This window comes from Pleurodeles waltl, chromosome 6 (genome assembly GCF_031143425.1).
Source record: "Pleurodeles waltl isolate 20211129_DDA chromosome 6, aPleWal1.hap1.20221129, whole genome shotgun sequence".
In the NCBI taxonomy this organism is placed as follows: Eukaryota; Metazoa; Chordata; class Amphibia; order Caudata; family Salamandridae; genus Pleurodeles; species Pleurodeles waltl.
The window spans coordinates 1700083910-1700100633 of record NC_090445.1 but is presented as its reverse complement, the minus strand read 5'-3'; the positions used below and the strand labels follow the sequence as shown (position 1 = coordinate 1700100633).

Genomic DNA, 16724 nt, shown 5'->3' with positions numbered 1-16724 from the left:
TGCTTCTGGTTCCCTTTTTGCTTTCCTTTCTTTTGTGGCCCTTCCAGAACAATCTTACCAGCTGCCTAACGCTAAGCCTCCTCTGCATCAGGGATAAAGTGTTGTCACCATCTTGAGCCCTCAGATTCAAGCTTCTGCCACTTTTTTCTACCACTGCCATCTTTTTTCACCCATTGAAGGAATCTCCAAAGGCCTCCCTTTCCACATATGACAAGGGTATGCGAATCACTTGCCCCAGAAGTGGAGGCATGGCCGAATGCTCACCAAGATGCTGCTGCAAAGGAGCCTGGCCAGCACACTTTTTACCTTTCTCATTGATAAAATATTCACCAAGACAGGCACCAGTGTGAGCAATATTTGTTTTGAACACTTTAAGTTTCCTTGCTAATTATACCAGGAAAGCTGTCATCTTTCAAATGTATTACAAACGTACCACTGTATGCATCTGTGGAGGGGATTTAATCTGTATTATTCACCAAGCAAGGTCTCAATTCAAATTTTCACACTCGCCCAAAGGTGCAGGTTTTGTGTAAGTACAAGCCTGCGGCCACTGTGGATGCATTTTAAGAGCATTTGTTTGTCTTGCACCACATATACCGGAAAACCTCACAAAGATATGATACTATAACCAAACCATGCCAAGATACTGACAAGCAAAGTTCTCAAAGTCAGAGAGATCAGAGGGTATTAGTCAATGGGCAGTTAGATGTCCTTTCTCTATGCCAAGGAGCTAGCATAAATACACTTTACTCACCTAAGCCTGCCTGCGGTACATTGAGATTTTGGGGAGCTTGCACTGTCTTCGACGACTTGAGCTGAAGTCCAGGGGATCCTATTATAATAATTCAGCGATAACCCTGAACCACAACAGGTGAGAGGGCACGCTTGCTCATAGTGTACCTTCAACTCTATCTTTTGAAATTTAAGGCATTCTTACTGTATGTAGACTATTTGTAAGTAGTATTTTGTTGGGACTGACCTCAAGAGGAAACTAACAACATATTTTACAAATGAACACCTCAGGCAAAGTCCCCATGTAGGAGCGATGAGTGCATGTAAAAACCTAGAATTTGAACACAATTGCATATACAGATGATTGTATTAGATCAACGCACACTGTAATAGTTCCCTGGGCCTTGATCTGAAAAAGAAGGTCTGGAGCTCTTGTGTTCTACAGTGGTCATTGCTAAAAATAGTAGCCATCTTAAGACAAGCTGAGAACCCAAGCCAGAATTGTTTTTTAGATTATCAAAGGACCAGGCCCATTGGCAGCGTTTTACTCTGTTTCATTTTGCATGCAGGACACAGAGATGGCTGCACTGCTCAGTGATCTGAGACATGATCCAAGTGTTCTCAAGAAAGCACTAAAGACTATGGAGGACTCTAGCCAGTACGACTCAGGACTGTCCCAAGTATTGCTAAAGATGCTGCAGGTCAATCCTGAAGAACGAGCCTCTGCCAGGTAAGTTACACCTGTCTCCTCTCACATTGGTGTGAGTGCTGCTGGGCAAGTGATGTCTGACTTCTCCTCCCACCCAGAAACAGCCATGCTTGTGGCGCTTGCCTTCCTTAAGTCATTCGAGTGGGGATGGCTGCTGCTAGGCTAATGATGTCTGACTTCTCCTCTCAGCTGGGATGATGTCAGAAGTAAGTGACCTCAGCCTTTTGAGGATCATACAGGGATGGCCACTCTGAGCCAAAACCTAATGCTGTCCACTCACCTACAGTGGACACTGTCAGGCAAACATTGGGGGTTATTACAACTTTGGAGGAGGTGTTAATCCGTCCCAAAAGTGACGGTAAAGTGACGGATATACCACCAGCCGTATTACGATTCCATTATATCCTGTGGAACTCGTAATACGGCTGGTGGTATATCCGTCACATTTGGGATGGATTACCACCTCCTCCAAAGTTGTAATAACCCCCAATGTCTGTTTTCTCAGTCATATTGCTAAGAAAGTGATATGTGTCTGCTCCCTCTCAACCTGGAATGGTCAACTGTCATCATAGAGTCAGCAGGATTATAAAATGGAATATACTAAACATATGTTGAAAGATTCCAATCTTGTACAAGAATGTTCTAAATTTAAATTAGTCATTTTCATGGAGTTTGCTGTCCAGGTGCATGAGATTGTGAAGAAACACTGGAATGTTCAAACATTATTGTATAAGGGTTTTAAATTAGAATGACATGCTCTAAATGTGCACTGGAAGGTTATAATCCTGAAGAGTAATCATTCATGCTATATCGTTCTAAATAAGACCACATAGCACTTGGTATTCCAACTTTTTTTATGTACTGTTCCAATAATTGTGTAATCCTAGGGAATTCTGTATGCCTTTAAATGGGTGCTTTACATGTGGTAGAGGAACTGTTAGCCTTTGTAAAGTCTGGAAGGGTGTTCCAAATGATTTGATTCTAGAGAGGCAGCCGCTGACCGGAGTAGTATTACCGTCATCTGACCACTCCCTCATCTTATTCAGCATCACCCTCCCACTACTAATCCCACAAGCAAAACCACTAACCGGCAACTCCTGTCCAACACCTTCAAAATCACACTATAGGAAAACTAGATACCATTCCCCAAGCACTCTAGTGGACTATATCTCAGGTGCCTCATGACTCTTCTCTTATGTGTACAGAGAGCTGGCTGATCTACCGTACGTTAAGGACTGCCTGGCCCTGTGTGGGTCACCTCTATCTGGACAGAAGAAAGACTTGCCTCTGGGAGCAGAAGATGAACTTCAAGAATGTGGAATTGAAGGCACTCTTGGTAGGCAACATGTTCAGCTTATTATGGCCTTCATGGGTTCAAGTATCTAGAGTTATGTTAGGAACGCGTCAGCTAAAATCTAGCAGTGTATGCAGTAATCCGGTAACCTACGTCATCCACTAAAATTATGCTTACTCACTGATTGGCTTCATTCAGAATTGATCCCAAAGGTCACTAGCTGTGAACTACCTAGAGCCTGTGTTTCTGTCTCCATCATGTTAGTACCAAATAACCCATGTGGCGGGTGAGTAAAGAGATGTTCACCCAAATGCTGTGTATAAAGCATCGTTATCCAGGACACTCTGTATATCTCATAGCCACACTTTCCCCAGCCATGGCTCTGTCCCTATGGGCGTCTTCTCAGAATAAAGGTAAACTAGTGACATACCCTGAAGGTAATGCAGCATTATACATGTATGTAATAATACTTACAATTACTTTACGGTAATCTGGCACAGTGATACAAACATGGAAGACATGTTTAAGTAAGGGCTAGTCCAAAAGTATTGTAAGTAACAAGCCCCATCCGCAATAGTGACACCTCGCTTCATTTACACTTGTGTAACCAGACTGTATATATTTATTTCTCATTTTAGGACACTTTTCATAAATTTAAGGAACGATAATATCTTGTAATAAAAAGTTCACAATCAGAATTAGAGCTGTTTACTTGTATGAAGATTGACCTGAAGTGAGTGAGGGCCTGATTTAGATCTTCGCGGAGGGGTTACTACATCACAAACGTGACGCATGTCCCGTCCGCCGTATTACAATAATCCAATTACATTATAGCCTGTGGGTTTTGTAATACAGCGGACGGAGTATCCCCCTCCACCAAACTCTAAATCAGGGTCTTAGTTATGTGGGGAAGAGCACTATCTAGTCCACTAACGTTTCCAAAAGCATTTTCAGTTCACTGGGTCACGCAACACTCAGAAATCAACACAGAGTTCAAACGGTCCTGCCTCTGTGGATTCTGGTTTTGGAATTTTACTGCTGCATTATGCATGTAAGATAACATGAAGTAAAGCAACACATTTCTGAATCTGGGGAAATTGAAGTTATTTCATTGTGTAAAATGTATCTGATAAACAACACAAATGTTGACTTGTTCACATCAGAGATCGTTGCAGAATTATGTTTTTTGGGTTTGCACATTTTTGTCTTTGGGGATCAGCCTATGGGCTGTCATTTTATTGGGGAAAAACAATACTTTGGCACCATCATGGCATTAGTTTTGTAATAATTGATGCATGGTCTTTATGCAGCTGAAGGAAGCAACGTTTTATATGTCATCTGAGCTGTCTTTAAGCTGTGCAAGCCTCCCTCCCAGAGGACATGACAAAGTAAATAAAATGCAGCATTTAACATATCCTGCATTGGATCTTTCATAGATTAACAAACCTTTGAATTATTGCCAGTAATCAGGATGACAATCATTGATATTGTTCGCCTAGTGGCATTAAAAATGTACAATTAGTATTGTTGTGTTTCCTGTTTCCAACTCATTCTATTGACCTTTTTGTCTGGCCATTGAGGTGGATGGCGTTGAACTCTACCCCCCCAGAGGTCATTTTACCACTTTAATCCTTACTTGATGCATTAGCAAATCTCAGTTAGCTGTGCATTTGTTATATTCATAAGACATTTTCTTATGATTTTTACAGGAAACAATCTACAGCATCACTTGAGCACCTCTATAGATAAGACAATCATTTTTGGAGGGGATGTGGATGGTTCTTTGTAGTATCTTTCTTTCTCAGAATAGTCCCAAAGAAGTGCTCTGCTCAGGACCTGCTCCATATTGAGGAAGCTAGGAGGAAACCCCGCATTTAATGATCCTTGTCTAGGGATGTTCTTTACAATCTGCCTTTTCTCTTTCTGACTGCATCATGGCAAGAAAAGTCACAAAGCTCTTAACTTTTACCTTTAAAACCACTGGCCTGTTTTCTAATGCCCTGCATGAGGCTAAAGCTTTTAGCTCCAAATAAATCATATCTCAGATAAATGCAAGAGAGGGGGGTTGCAGTCTAGTCTTCTGGGAAAAAGACTATTAACTATTAAAGGATTGGTGGGGACGCGACAGTGCATAATCTAGACACTATGGAACAATTAGTGGGGCCATCTGTTATATGGTAGTTATTACCAGTTTTAAGAGTTGTTTTAGATTTTGAGACACCTTTTATTGCATAAAGCACTTTTGTTCTTTGCATCCTGTACCTGACTGTCAGAGCGGGTGGGTGCCATCTTTGGACTCTCTGGGGGGTCAAGGTCTAGTCTTCTGGGAAGAAGACATTTTTAGGACAGTGCAGGCGTGCCGATGGTGTGCCAAAGGCAAGCCCGTCTGCGTCCTTCAGCGCCCAGAGTGCACCTGATCCCCTGGTCATCCTACTGGATATTATTACTCAAAGGAGACATTGCTTGGTCTCAACAAGTCATGTAGGTGACTAAATTGTAGCCTTGTAGACCAAGAGGCATACCTAAATAACTTTTGTTGTACAGCCTGCACTTTCTTTATGAATCCTGCTAACCCTGAGAACTCGCCTAGACCATTAAAGCCTGCATAGGCACATGGGCCCTGGAAAGCCTAAAACTGACTCTCTGAGATGGTTTTTAATTAATGTGTGATCATTGGTCAAATATAGGTGAGACTTTTTCAGTTTTTAAACTCTTACAACCCCAAGTGGTATTCTTACAGAGAAATGGCTAAATGAGTTTCCTAACCCAGATACTGTGGGGGCAATGCCGGCAGGCTACACCATTAGCTGCATAGATAGATATGGTAAATGTAGGGGCGGCTTTGCTATAAAGTCTCAGGACTCACTGAGTCTGTCATGTGACCTTATTGAATTGCGAAGCTCTCTCATTTAAATGTAAGGTCACAGAAAATCACACTTTACATGGACTTTTGATTTATAGACCTCCTGGACCTTCTTTCATGGAAGATATATGTGACCATATCGAGGTAACCATACAATATCTGAACTGTACCATATTAGGGGACCTCGATGTCTATTTGGAAGACTCGAGTGATAAGGATGCCTTGGCTCTAATAGAATCTCTAGGCTGCTTTGAACTAACTCAGAGTGTGACATCGGCTGCCCACAAAATTGCCCACACCCTGGATGTTATATTTTCAAATGATTTAAACTTAAATTATGAGGATATCTTTCCATTAATTTGGTCACATCACATTTCAGTGCAGTTCAAACTTAACACTCAAGAAGTACCATCACAAGGCACTAATAAACTAGTTCAGACCAAATCCATTCACTTCTGGAATAAGTTAAATAAAAATGTGCTGATAAATCGTCTCAACCAAACATTACCAGATCTTGGTACTGACTCAAATGTAGCAGCTGTTAAATATCAGGAATGGGTGAGTAGGGAAATATTGAATCTAGTACCTAAAAAAACAAAGTCTTTTAGGAAGTGTTAAGGATGATGAAACAAAAATGTTGCAGATTGGAGAGAGTACAGAGACGTGACTATAGTAAAGAAATCTATTGAAGAGTGATCAGGGAATATAAAAGTTTGATTTTGATAGAAAAGTCCAAATTATACAGGCAAAAATTTAACTGGCTTGGAATTCCCCTTAAGGAACTCTTTAAATCAGTCGAATCACTTTCCATGCCAAATTCCCTCCCTTGATATGACCCCCAATCAGGATTTCTGCAACAGTTTAGCTGATTTCTTCAGAAATAAAGTAGAAACAGTTTACAAAGAATTTGACTCCACTCATCCCATTGTAGTTACTAGCCAAACGTCCTCTAACAGCAGCACTAGGATAGTCGGTTTTGATCTTTTCCTTCAACTGAGCATTGACCAAACGGACAAGTTAATTCATCAAGTAAAATCCGGAGCACCACCTGACCCTTGTCCATCAAAGGTTGTGCAGGTGGTTGCCGACTGTATTGCACAAGTCTTGACAACCTTGCTGAACATGGCTATCATGACTGGCATCTTTCCTGCTATCGGGAAACGGTCTGAAACTTACCATTGTTAAAAAAAAAAACCCTTCACTGGATCCTAGTGAGGAGAAAAACGTCCGACCTATCTCAAGACTTTTCTTTCCTGTTAAAATATTGGAAACACATCTTAATATCAGCCTATCAAATTATGTAGAAGAAAACAACCTTTTACATATCACACAATATGGTTTTAGACCAGTATTCAGCACTGAGACAGCTTTGATTGCTGTCTTGGAAGAGATTAGAGCCATAAAAGATAATGGTGGCAGAGCAGCTGTGATTTTACTTGATCTCTCTGCCGCTTTTCACATGGTCAGTCACATGGTATTGGTAGGCCGCCTGTCTGACATTGGCATTTCGGGACCTGCACACAATTTTATTGCTTCCTTCTTAAACAATAGGGAACAGTTAGTAGCCATCGGGGACTTCCGCCCAAAATCTTTCTCTCCACACTGGGGGTTTCCCCAAGGGTCATTGCTCAGTCCCACACTTTTAATATTTATGTGGCACGATTGGCTAAACGATTCTACTTTTATGGTTTTGCCACAGAAGCCTATGCGGTGGTTTCTATTCCGAGCAATGCAGATGAAGTGGCCGACACATTTAATTAATGCATCAATGCAAGAGCCAGTTGGGTGACACAACTGTCTAAAACTAAATTCAGAAAAAAACGGCAGTCCTGATCTTGGAAAAGATCCCACCTTCTGGGGCCACTGGTGGTGGCCTCAAGGCTTGGGATCTCCTCCAACACCAGTTTCCAAGGTAGGAAACCTTGGGGTAATCTTTGATGCTGGCTTATCTTTTAAGAAGAATGTAAACACGCTTAACTTAATCCTGTTTTTTACAGCTTAAGACACTAAAGAAGGTGCTACCTTTTATTCCTTTCGAGCATCAAACACCCGTAATTATCTCCTTGGTCATGTAAAAGACTGACTACTTTAATGCTTTATATATGGGCATACAAGTGGTACTTAAAAAGCTACAGACACTGCAGAATGCAGTGGCACGCCTCTTAAAGAAAGTAATATGTAAGTAGCAAAGGTTCTAAGAGATCTACACTAGCTCCCTGTAAAGAAGCACATGGCATTCAAGGCACCTTGCCTAGCCCACAAGGCTCTGAATAGCATTAAACCCATCTACCTGGCAAGGAAAACTACGTGGTACTGACCAAGACAAAATCTGAGATCCACAGCATCCTTTTTCATGCTGACCACCAGGATAAATAAGGTCTCCTGGGGGGGACGTGGGTTTGTCTATACTGTCAGCCAGCTATGGAATAAAATGCCATTTCATCTTAGAAGTCAACCAATTTTTCTCACCTTTCCAAGCTTTTGGTATCCCAGCTGTTTATAGACCCTCTCTAAGGGCCATACCTTCAAGCTAGGAGTATTCTCAGTATGTCTATGTCTCTAGCGCCAAGACACACTCACTTATTCATTCCTTCAAATAAAACCGTATGATTTCTTCCTCAATTAGGGTACTTTCCTTTCCCCTCCGCTAGCAAGGAGTCTACCATGACTTCAGCTAATGCCTCCTAGCAAACAATACCTTCTAAAGAAAAAGCATTCAAGAGGATGCATGAGGCAGGCCTGGCACAAGACATAAGTGGTACAAAGGTGTTGTCCTTGTCTAACCCATGCAACTAAAACTAGCTCTTCAATACACTCCCAGTCCAAGACCCTTTTGGCAGTGCTATTACCATCAACAGCTTTTTCCTTAGTGCCAAGGAACCAAAACCATTTACTGCAGCCACATGTGCTTCATTGACTGCCATTGTTGACACCTCCCCAGAGGTTCAAAGGCAGGTTCCTCATCTAAGGTGACGGCGACCACCAAGAAAACGTTATCTTCACAGCGTGTCTTGAACAGCCTCTAACCCCTCCAAGCTTAATTTGCAGACTGCAGGACCCTGATTCGTAAAATCTCCATCAATAGCAGATGAGTGTTCTTTAATGATAACAAGCTCTTGCTTTATTTCACAGTGATGTCTATCTTATATCACCTCTCTGAGCAAGTGAAATAATGTCTGAATGAAGAGCAGTCAGTTATCAAGGATGAGGCCAGCTCAGGAACAGCCATTAGTTTTTGTCACCTTCGTGGACTAGGGTAAGTATAATGGTATGGGTGATTTTACCCATCATGACGCTTTTGCCCTAGATCTGAGGGGCAGGAAGGCAAGCAGGTTAAAATGGATGAAGAGGAAGGGGGATTAATGTCTATATCATTTTCAACACATAAAGTCCATGTTTGATCTACAGATGGGGTTAAAGGTGAAGCAGTGCTCCTTGCATGATTTTAGAGAGAAGCAATCAAGATCATAAAGCCCATTCTCTTCTTAAACCAACAATGGGAGGGAGAGCCTTTTTTGCCCTGTAATTTCAGCCGCCCTGGTTAAAGACAGGTGGATAGATAAAGTACAAGTTTGTCAAAACATTCCACATTGATGGACATGCTAAACTCTGTGGTCTCAGCACCAACCCCAACATGCTGCAAGAACATATAATTTCTGTGTTCAGTGATGCTAGAGAGAGGGGAAGCATCTAAGGGCAATTGCCAAGATAAAATCCACCACTGGAGCTACAGCTGTGAAAGCCTATAAAGCCATTGGATTGCCATCTTGCTATGACAGTTCAATTTGGAATGATCTAGCAGCATTACCAAACTTTATATCTGATGACAGGTAAGATGAAGACAAACCTTAGAGAAAGTGCTTAAATGTCAACAGACTCAAGCATTGCACTCCAGGTATTTCCCAAAAACGACAAAATGGAGGGAAAGCGAGTTGTGACATAGTCTGGTGTTCACTAAATTCTACATTGTGATCAGGGGTATCCACAAATCCTTATTCAAGTATTAGTTGATTTTGAAGAACCTGTCCAAGCTGAAAGGAAGCAATCCAGAATGATCCAGAGACCCAGCCTGGGTCAGACAGATGTAGTATACAGAATTAACATCCATGTCGATGCTGAAGGTAGGCTTGCTTAGAGTACATCACGCCTGCTGACACTGCAGCTGCACTTGAATGTTGAATGAGATCCAGCCTGTCTGACAGTGCTTCTCTGGAGTGCTTAGCGTTTGGTGGGTTGGACACTCCTGAAGACTATAGAACCATTTTGCCATCAGCCACAGAGTGTCCAGACAAAATATTGAGTCAAATATTTTGTGGCTAAAATATTGTGTCAAGAATGTCGAGGACAAAAATATTGTGAATGTACGTTTCAATGACTAAGCAAAGTTTTACTATAGTTTACTCCACATATATGTACCTTGGCAATATAAGTATCTTTATGGTACATATATGTGGAATTAAGGGTAGGGAATCTGGACTTACCTGTTTGCGCTTACCTTCTCGATATTTTAGTCTTCGATATTTGTGACACAATATTCTGTCCACACAATATTTATGTCATCAATATTCTATCAGACAGCCCTGTCAGAGCGTCCTTACCAGCTGAACATTTTCTATGAATGGAAACATTTCAATATTTAGTGCAAAGGGAAGTACTTTCATCCCATGATATCACTACAGGTTCAAAGACGCCTCTACCATCTTCCGCTGGCTAAGGTGGGCATAAATGAAACAATAACCAGATACCTAGGAAGTCTGATTGTGTCTTTTTCACAGAGGGTTTTGAATGAGTTCATAGATTGGTTATTTCAGATTTTCCTTTTTGATCATAAGGCCAACTCCTGCAAGGTAATTTGTAACACAAAAGGAGTCTTCAATCCTGCTACAACGTTGGACCAGTCAGCCAATGAAATAGGGGCATTCTTATCCATAGAACCTACAATGACAACACAGGACACCACAGCCATAGCCACCTGAAGGTTTGGGTGGAATGGATCCTAATGACGTTCCTTCAACCACCAGTGACTATACGGTGACCTGCTATCTGCTTACATAACTCCTAAATTACCTAAAAAAATAGTGTTGGAGCATTTTGTGTGAGTGAAGAGGTAATGTTTGCTTTCAGAATGCCTCATGACATCAGTAAAACTGCTGCGCTCTGTTAACACAAAGAGCAATCTAAACTAGTGCTTAGCGAAGTACAAAGAGAGTTTCTTGTGTCCATAGGGATATGTAAGGTTAAATATGAAGGCTATCAAGAAAGAGTGATGGTGGTCCACTAGGAGGAGAGCACTGACCCCAGCACTCTGTAGGAGAGCGGATCATTGAGGTTTGTAAAGCTGCCCTGTGGCAGGCAGTGTGGATGTTTAACTTTACCAAGCACTACTACTTGGACTTCCAGTCTCATAGTGAGGACAGAGTTGGGCAGGTGGTACTCCAAAACCTGATTCACCAAAGTGAGCCTCATTCTCTCCTTGCCTTTCTTATACACCATTTGTTAATTTCAAAAGCATGTGAATTTATGAAAGATTGAATGTCGGATTAAAATGTGAGTGTCAATGTGAGATTTAAGTGTCAGTGTGAGATCTGAGTGCGTTCAAATCAAGGTGGTGTCATCAGTCTGTTTTCCTAAACTTAGATCCCGGAGGAAGATGTTGCATTTGATTCCTGTAGGGACTCCTAAGACGGTGGTTCATAGCATGGTAACCTCCCATCTAGATTATGCTAGTAGCTTGTATCTGGACCTTTCAGCTCTCCTGATTCGCAGACTTCAGCTGGTTCAAAATGCAGCAGCAAGACGGATCCATTTGAAGCAACTGAACTGGCTGCCAGTAATAAATCTGATCAAATTTAAAGCTCTAACATTAGCTTTCTTGGCCCGTTCTGGTCGGGGTTCTTATTATCAGCGAAGAAGAATTTGTCCGTATAGGCAATGTAGATCGCTCAGATCAAATGATTTTCTGTTGGAGCAAGTCTCAAAATTCATTAAGACATGACAAAGAGGGAGATCCTTCACAGTCTTGACACCAAAGCTGTAGAATACACTCCCGGTGAACTATCTTAGAACTGCCTCGGTTTCGATCTTCAAGAAAGAACTGAAAAACATAATTTTTGACAAAGGCTAGCCCCCCCTTTTTTGCACTATATTAATTGACTATACTAAGTCCTTCACTTAGTGCTGGGATGCCTCTGTTGAAGCAGATGAGCGCTATACAAGTGGCTTTTGATTGATTTGATGGATTGATCGAGAGAGCCTTAGAGACCTACCTGACTGTACCTACAAGTATCTTTGCGCATTTAATAGATTCACAGTACATCCGTCTTTCATCCAGGTAAGGAAGTACACTGTATGGCTCACTAGGTATTGGAAATGTGAGGGGAACTCCAGGGAGAGGCTTTGGTTTGTCCACAACATTGGCCAGGCACAAGATAGGTTTTGTTGAATGCATCCAGTTTAAAATACAGGGGATCTCCAGCCTGGCGAGATGTAATAATCCAAAAGTGTATTCATATATTATACGGGTAGGTAGTATTTCCATACATTTTACTCTAGAAGCAAGCTGGCTTATATGGAAATCTGGTTCTTTCCAAATAATGTGTCTGTCGCTGCCATATCAGTCCTGCTGGCCTCTCGGAGGTCCTGCTGCAGAGGTATATTTCCCCAATAAGCCTGCTTACTTCTGGCACAATCCATCCTAGCTCTTGGATCACTTCTTATGTAAGATGTTTGAAATAATGTTACAGAAATAACCATTCTTTTGTTTTAACACTTGCAGATTTCATGCAGGTTTATGAAGAATATGAAGATGCACAAATACTGGCTCTGCTGCACCTTTCCACCCTCACTGGAGAGGAGACTGGTATGTTTTCTGTGCAATGGTTCATACATCGGTCGTGTCAGCCCTGCATCTGATGCATGCTTCCATGGTACATGAAATCGCTGAATGAATCCCACACGCAAGGAGAACACTTCCTGCACAACAAGGCCACTAGTTTTTTTTTCAAGGGTTTGTTTCTGGAAAACAAAAAAACTTTGCTGAGGGTTACTGCAACAGCCACCCCAAGAGTTACAGTGAAGGTTTTAGCTATTGTGCCAACTAAGCTGGGACCTGTACATAGGGCATAGTCGCTGCTAAGGAGCAGAGGCGATACTCCACCCTGATTTTGAAGCCTGGCAGGCCTCCTATCAGACTGTAAATGAGTCTGCTAATTTTTTAGATAGATTTGGTGTCGCCAATAATTGCTAGGCCATGCCTGCCTCACATTTTTGGTGTAGAAAGACAGTTGAGGTGCACAATTGTTAATTCCATGTACTGCAATGCTTTTTGTTAGCTTTACAATTGCTGATTCCTGTTCACTGTCTTCGTGACAACTTGGATGCTGGGGTCAATGCTGACTGTTTGAGGTTCTCATTGATGACTTCACTTTCAATAATAACAGGTCTTGTTTATCTTAAATTGAAGGTGGCATTAGCGGTTGTTGCACCCTTTTCCAGTTTGTCAGTAAGAGGGAAGTTTTAAGGGCTAAATGCCATTGCAGTGCACTGTGCTTGGAAACTCTTATGGAAGCCTTCACCCCCCCTGGGCTGGAGCACAGGGTGGGGTGCATACACCCCGCTGTCTCATGCACAGTGCAGTGCTGTCTTCCATAGCCATGTCTCAGAAGAGACATCAGCACCTGCACAGCAGAAGGGATTTTGGGCACTGGGACTGGATGTCTGTCATTTTACACAGCCAGCGACTTGCCCCAATGAGACCTTCTACCATAATGATCATCACTGTCCACATCTTATGAGTCTCAATGAGGCAACTGTAACATAGACAGTGGTATCAAACATCAATGAGATGCTGTTCATTAGTAGATACATATGCTAGACCTAATCTTTGTTTGAGGTGTAATTTGGGAAAAATATATTTTGTGAACTAATGATAAGAGTTCACAGACTGTGGGTATTTGTCCTGGACCCCAGTTATTCTCTCAGGTGAGGCAGAAGGGGCATTGAAGAAATCACAAGCCACCTGGATTCTGCCCAAGCCAATGGTGGAGTGGGGGCATAGCTTTGATATATGTGAATGTTCTCTGGGCAATGAGAATGGCATAATATTTGTTCTATTTTTTACTGAATTTGACTTAACATCCGCCCAGAGCTTTTGCTTGTGGTCTGCAACCAAGTTTGCTCTTTTGAACATTTCACTGAAGATTTTGTATGATGGATTCATCAAGGGGATGGGTGGGTTAAGTTCCTCATTTTCTTGACCATAAGTAGTGTTGCAAAGGCTATTTCTGCAGGGTTATCCCTAATTTTTTGCCTTTCCCTTCCTATATTTATGTCCCTCTTTTTGTTGGCTTTAGGACTCTGGTCACTCCACTGCTAATCAGTGCTAAAGTGTATGTGCTCTCACCCCTATAACTTGGTATAATTGGGCAACACCTGTTTGGCTTATTTAATTTACCTGTAGGTCCCTTGTAAAGTGGTATACCATATACCCAGGGCCTGTAAATTAAATGCTACTAGTGGTCCTGCAGCGCATATTGCGCATCTGGCAGAAGTAGCCTTTCAAACATGTCTCAGGCCTGGCATTGCAGAGTCTGCGTGCACAGTTTACTGCCAGATTGACTTGGCAAGTTAAACTACTTGCCAAGGCCTAGACTCCCTTTTTGCTACACCTAAATGGGGTGACTAAAGTAGGCCCAAGATATCCCTATGGGTAGGGTGCTGTGTATGTAAAAGGTGGGACATATATCTTTATGTGTTACATGTCATAGTAGTGACAAACAGCCTATTTAATTTCTCACTACTGTGAGTGCTGCTCTTCTCATAGGATTGCATTAGAAATTCCCTGCTATATGTCTAAGTGGTAATTTCTCATCTATAAGGAGTAGCGTGTGCATGTTTGGAATGCTTGGAATGGTAGTGAAAAATCCTGGTTAATGGTGTAGGTGGATTTTAAATAACTATTTTAGAAATGTCACTTTTAGAAAGTGGGCATTCCTCTGTGCTCATAACTCTGGTGCTTTGCAGCATGGCTCCAATCCATGTCGGTGACAGCCCCACTTTGTGCATACTCCCCAAACAGCCATCCATTAGGGAGGGTTAGGTGTGACAGGGTTACATCTGCATACGGATGGTCTTACTGACCAGTGACCAGTGCTAAAGCGCAAGTGTTCTCTGTCTAAATGGTACTGGTGATTGGTTTATCCATGATTGGCATATTTAGTTTGCTAGTAAGTCCCTAGTGTTGTGTACCATGTATGCCCAGGGCCTGTAAATCAAATGCTACTAGTGGGCCTGCAGTACTGATTATGCTACTCACAAGAGTAGCCCTATAAACATGTTTGAGACCTGCTACTGCAGTGTCTGTGTACAGTTTCGAGCTGACAGTTTGACCTGGCAAGTGCACCCACTTGCCAGGCCCAAACCTTCCCTTTTACTACATGTACGTCACCTGTAAGCTAGACCCAAGGCAGACCCATGAGCAGGGTGTAGTGTATTTAAAAGGTAGGACATGTACTTGTGTTTTTACATGTCCTGATAGTGAAATACTGCTAAATTCGATTTCTACTGTCGCAAGGCCCATCTCTCCCATAGGGTAACATGGGGATTGCCTTGAAATATCTTTCAGGTATAATTTCCCATTGGGAGCAGATGGAGATATAGAGTTTGGAGTCTCTGAACTCACAATTTAAAAATACATCTTTTGGAGAAGTTGGTTTTTAAATTGTACGTTTGAAAAAGCCACTTTGAGAAAGTGGGCATTTTCTTGCTTACCCATTCTGTGCTTCTGCCTGGCTGTGGAATACACGTCTGGTTCAGACTAACAGTTGGGTTCTCTGTGAATTTACTTTAGACAGTCACACAAAGGGAGCTGAGATGTGTCCTACATATCCTGATGGGTCTTTCTGGGCTAGAGTGGTGGGAGGAACTGACACTTCCACCTGAATAGGGCTGTGTCTGTCCTTACACAAATCAGTCTCCGACCCCTGCGGTGTGTGTCTGGGGCCAGAGCAGGAAAGGCAGGGGCTTGTGCACTACAAAGACTTTTGTGTTAAGTTTGCTATCTTCAAAGGTAGAAATGGGTATGAGTGCTTCAAATGTAGAAATGAGTATACGTACTGGACCTCTGACCCCACAAAGTTAGAGCACTTCTGGACTGGGGACATTTTGCCAGGAAGAAAAGCTAGATGCCGTAGGAGGGACTGCCACTTTGCCTGTTGCTTTGTTGTACGTGCCTGCTGCTTGCTGCTTCTGTCCTGGGAGAGAAACAACTGGACTTTGCTTTCTACATCCTGCTTTTCATGGTTTTCCAAGGGCTTGAACTGAGCTTATCTCCTGTTAGAAGTCTCAGGGACATCAAAGACTTCATCTGCCAGTGCCTGGGCTCTTCTGCTGAGAATCCTGACTTGCCAAGTGGTGCCAACTCCAGCCTCTGGGCCATTGAAAGTGTAAGCTGGTGACCTGACGAAGAATATCCACACACCGATGCGCTGTGGCAGACAAATTGACGTCCCTCGGCTGAAGAATCAATGTAGCACCTGTCTCACAGCTACAGAATCAGTGAAGCACCTGTTTCAACCCGCGGCTACATCAACACATTGCATCTGGATTTTCTATGCATCATTCCTGGGGCGTCAATTTGTCTTCGACCCCGCACCGCAGTAAGGAACTGAGGCTGCGTGTCCAGAAATCAATGTACTGCCTTTCCTGTGAGGAAAGAATTGCTGCAGTTGTATATGATCTTTGTTGTCCTGGATTTGCTAGGCCTAAGTCCAATTCTTTTCTCTTTGTAGTTTGTGTGCACTACATATTTTACTTGGAAAATAACACAATCCTGGTGAATTGTTCAGTAGAATGATCTGTGACTTATTTTTCAACAGTGATGGACGTATTATATGTATTATTTAATCTCTAGTATTGTGTCTTGTTTTAATGCAAATAGATGGCTTTCCAGTTGTGGATAGCCTAGATTGAGGCAATGGCAATATTTATCAGTGATATGGGTATGGTGATGCGCAATGTTTTCTGCTATTTTTCAGATTCCCAAAAGTTTCCAATAGTGTTTCTCTGTTTTTGTTTCTAGTGTGCTTTTCTGCTTTTTCAGTCAGATGCTATAGCTAATTTTGTTCCTT

General features: G+C 42.2%; 1 protein-coding gene across 1 annotated transcript in view; it reads left to right on the top strand.

The window, feature by feature from the left end:
• The window catches only part of STKLD1 (serine/threonine kinase like domain containing 1), a 193346-nt gene that overhangs the window by 51429 nt on the left and 125193 nt on the right, over window positions 1-16724 (top strand). Inside the window, exons 10-12 of the mRNA XM_069241796.1 lie at window positions 1302-1462; window positions 2647-2777; window positions 12374-12457. Of these exons, the coding sequence (XP_069097897.1) occupies window positions 1302-1462; window positions 2647-2777; window positions 12374-12457 (376 nt within the window). The remainder of the gene's footprint in view (window positions 1-1301; window positions 1463-2646; window positions 2778-12373; window positions 12458-16724) is intronic.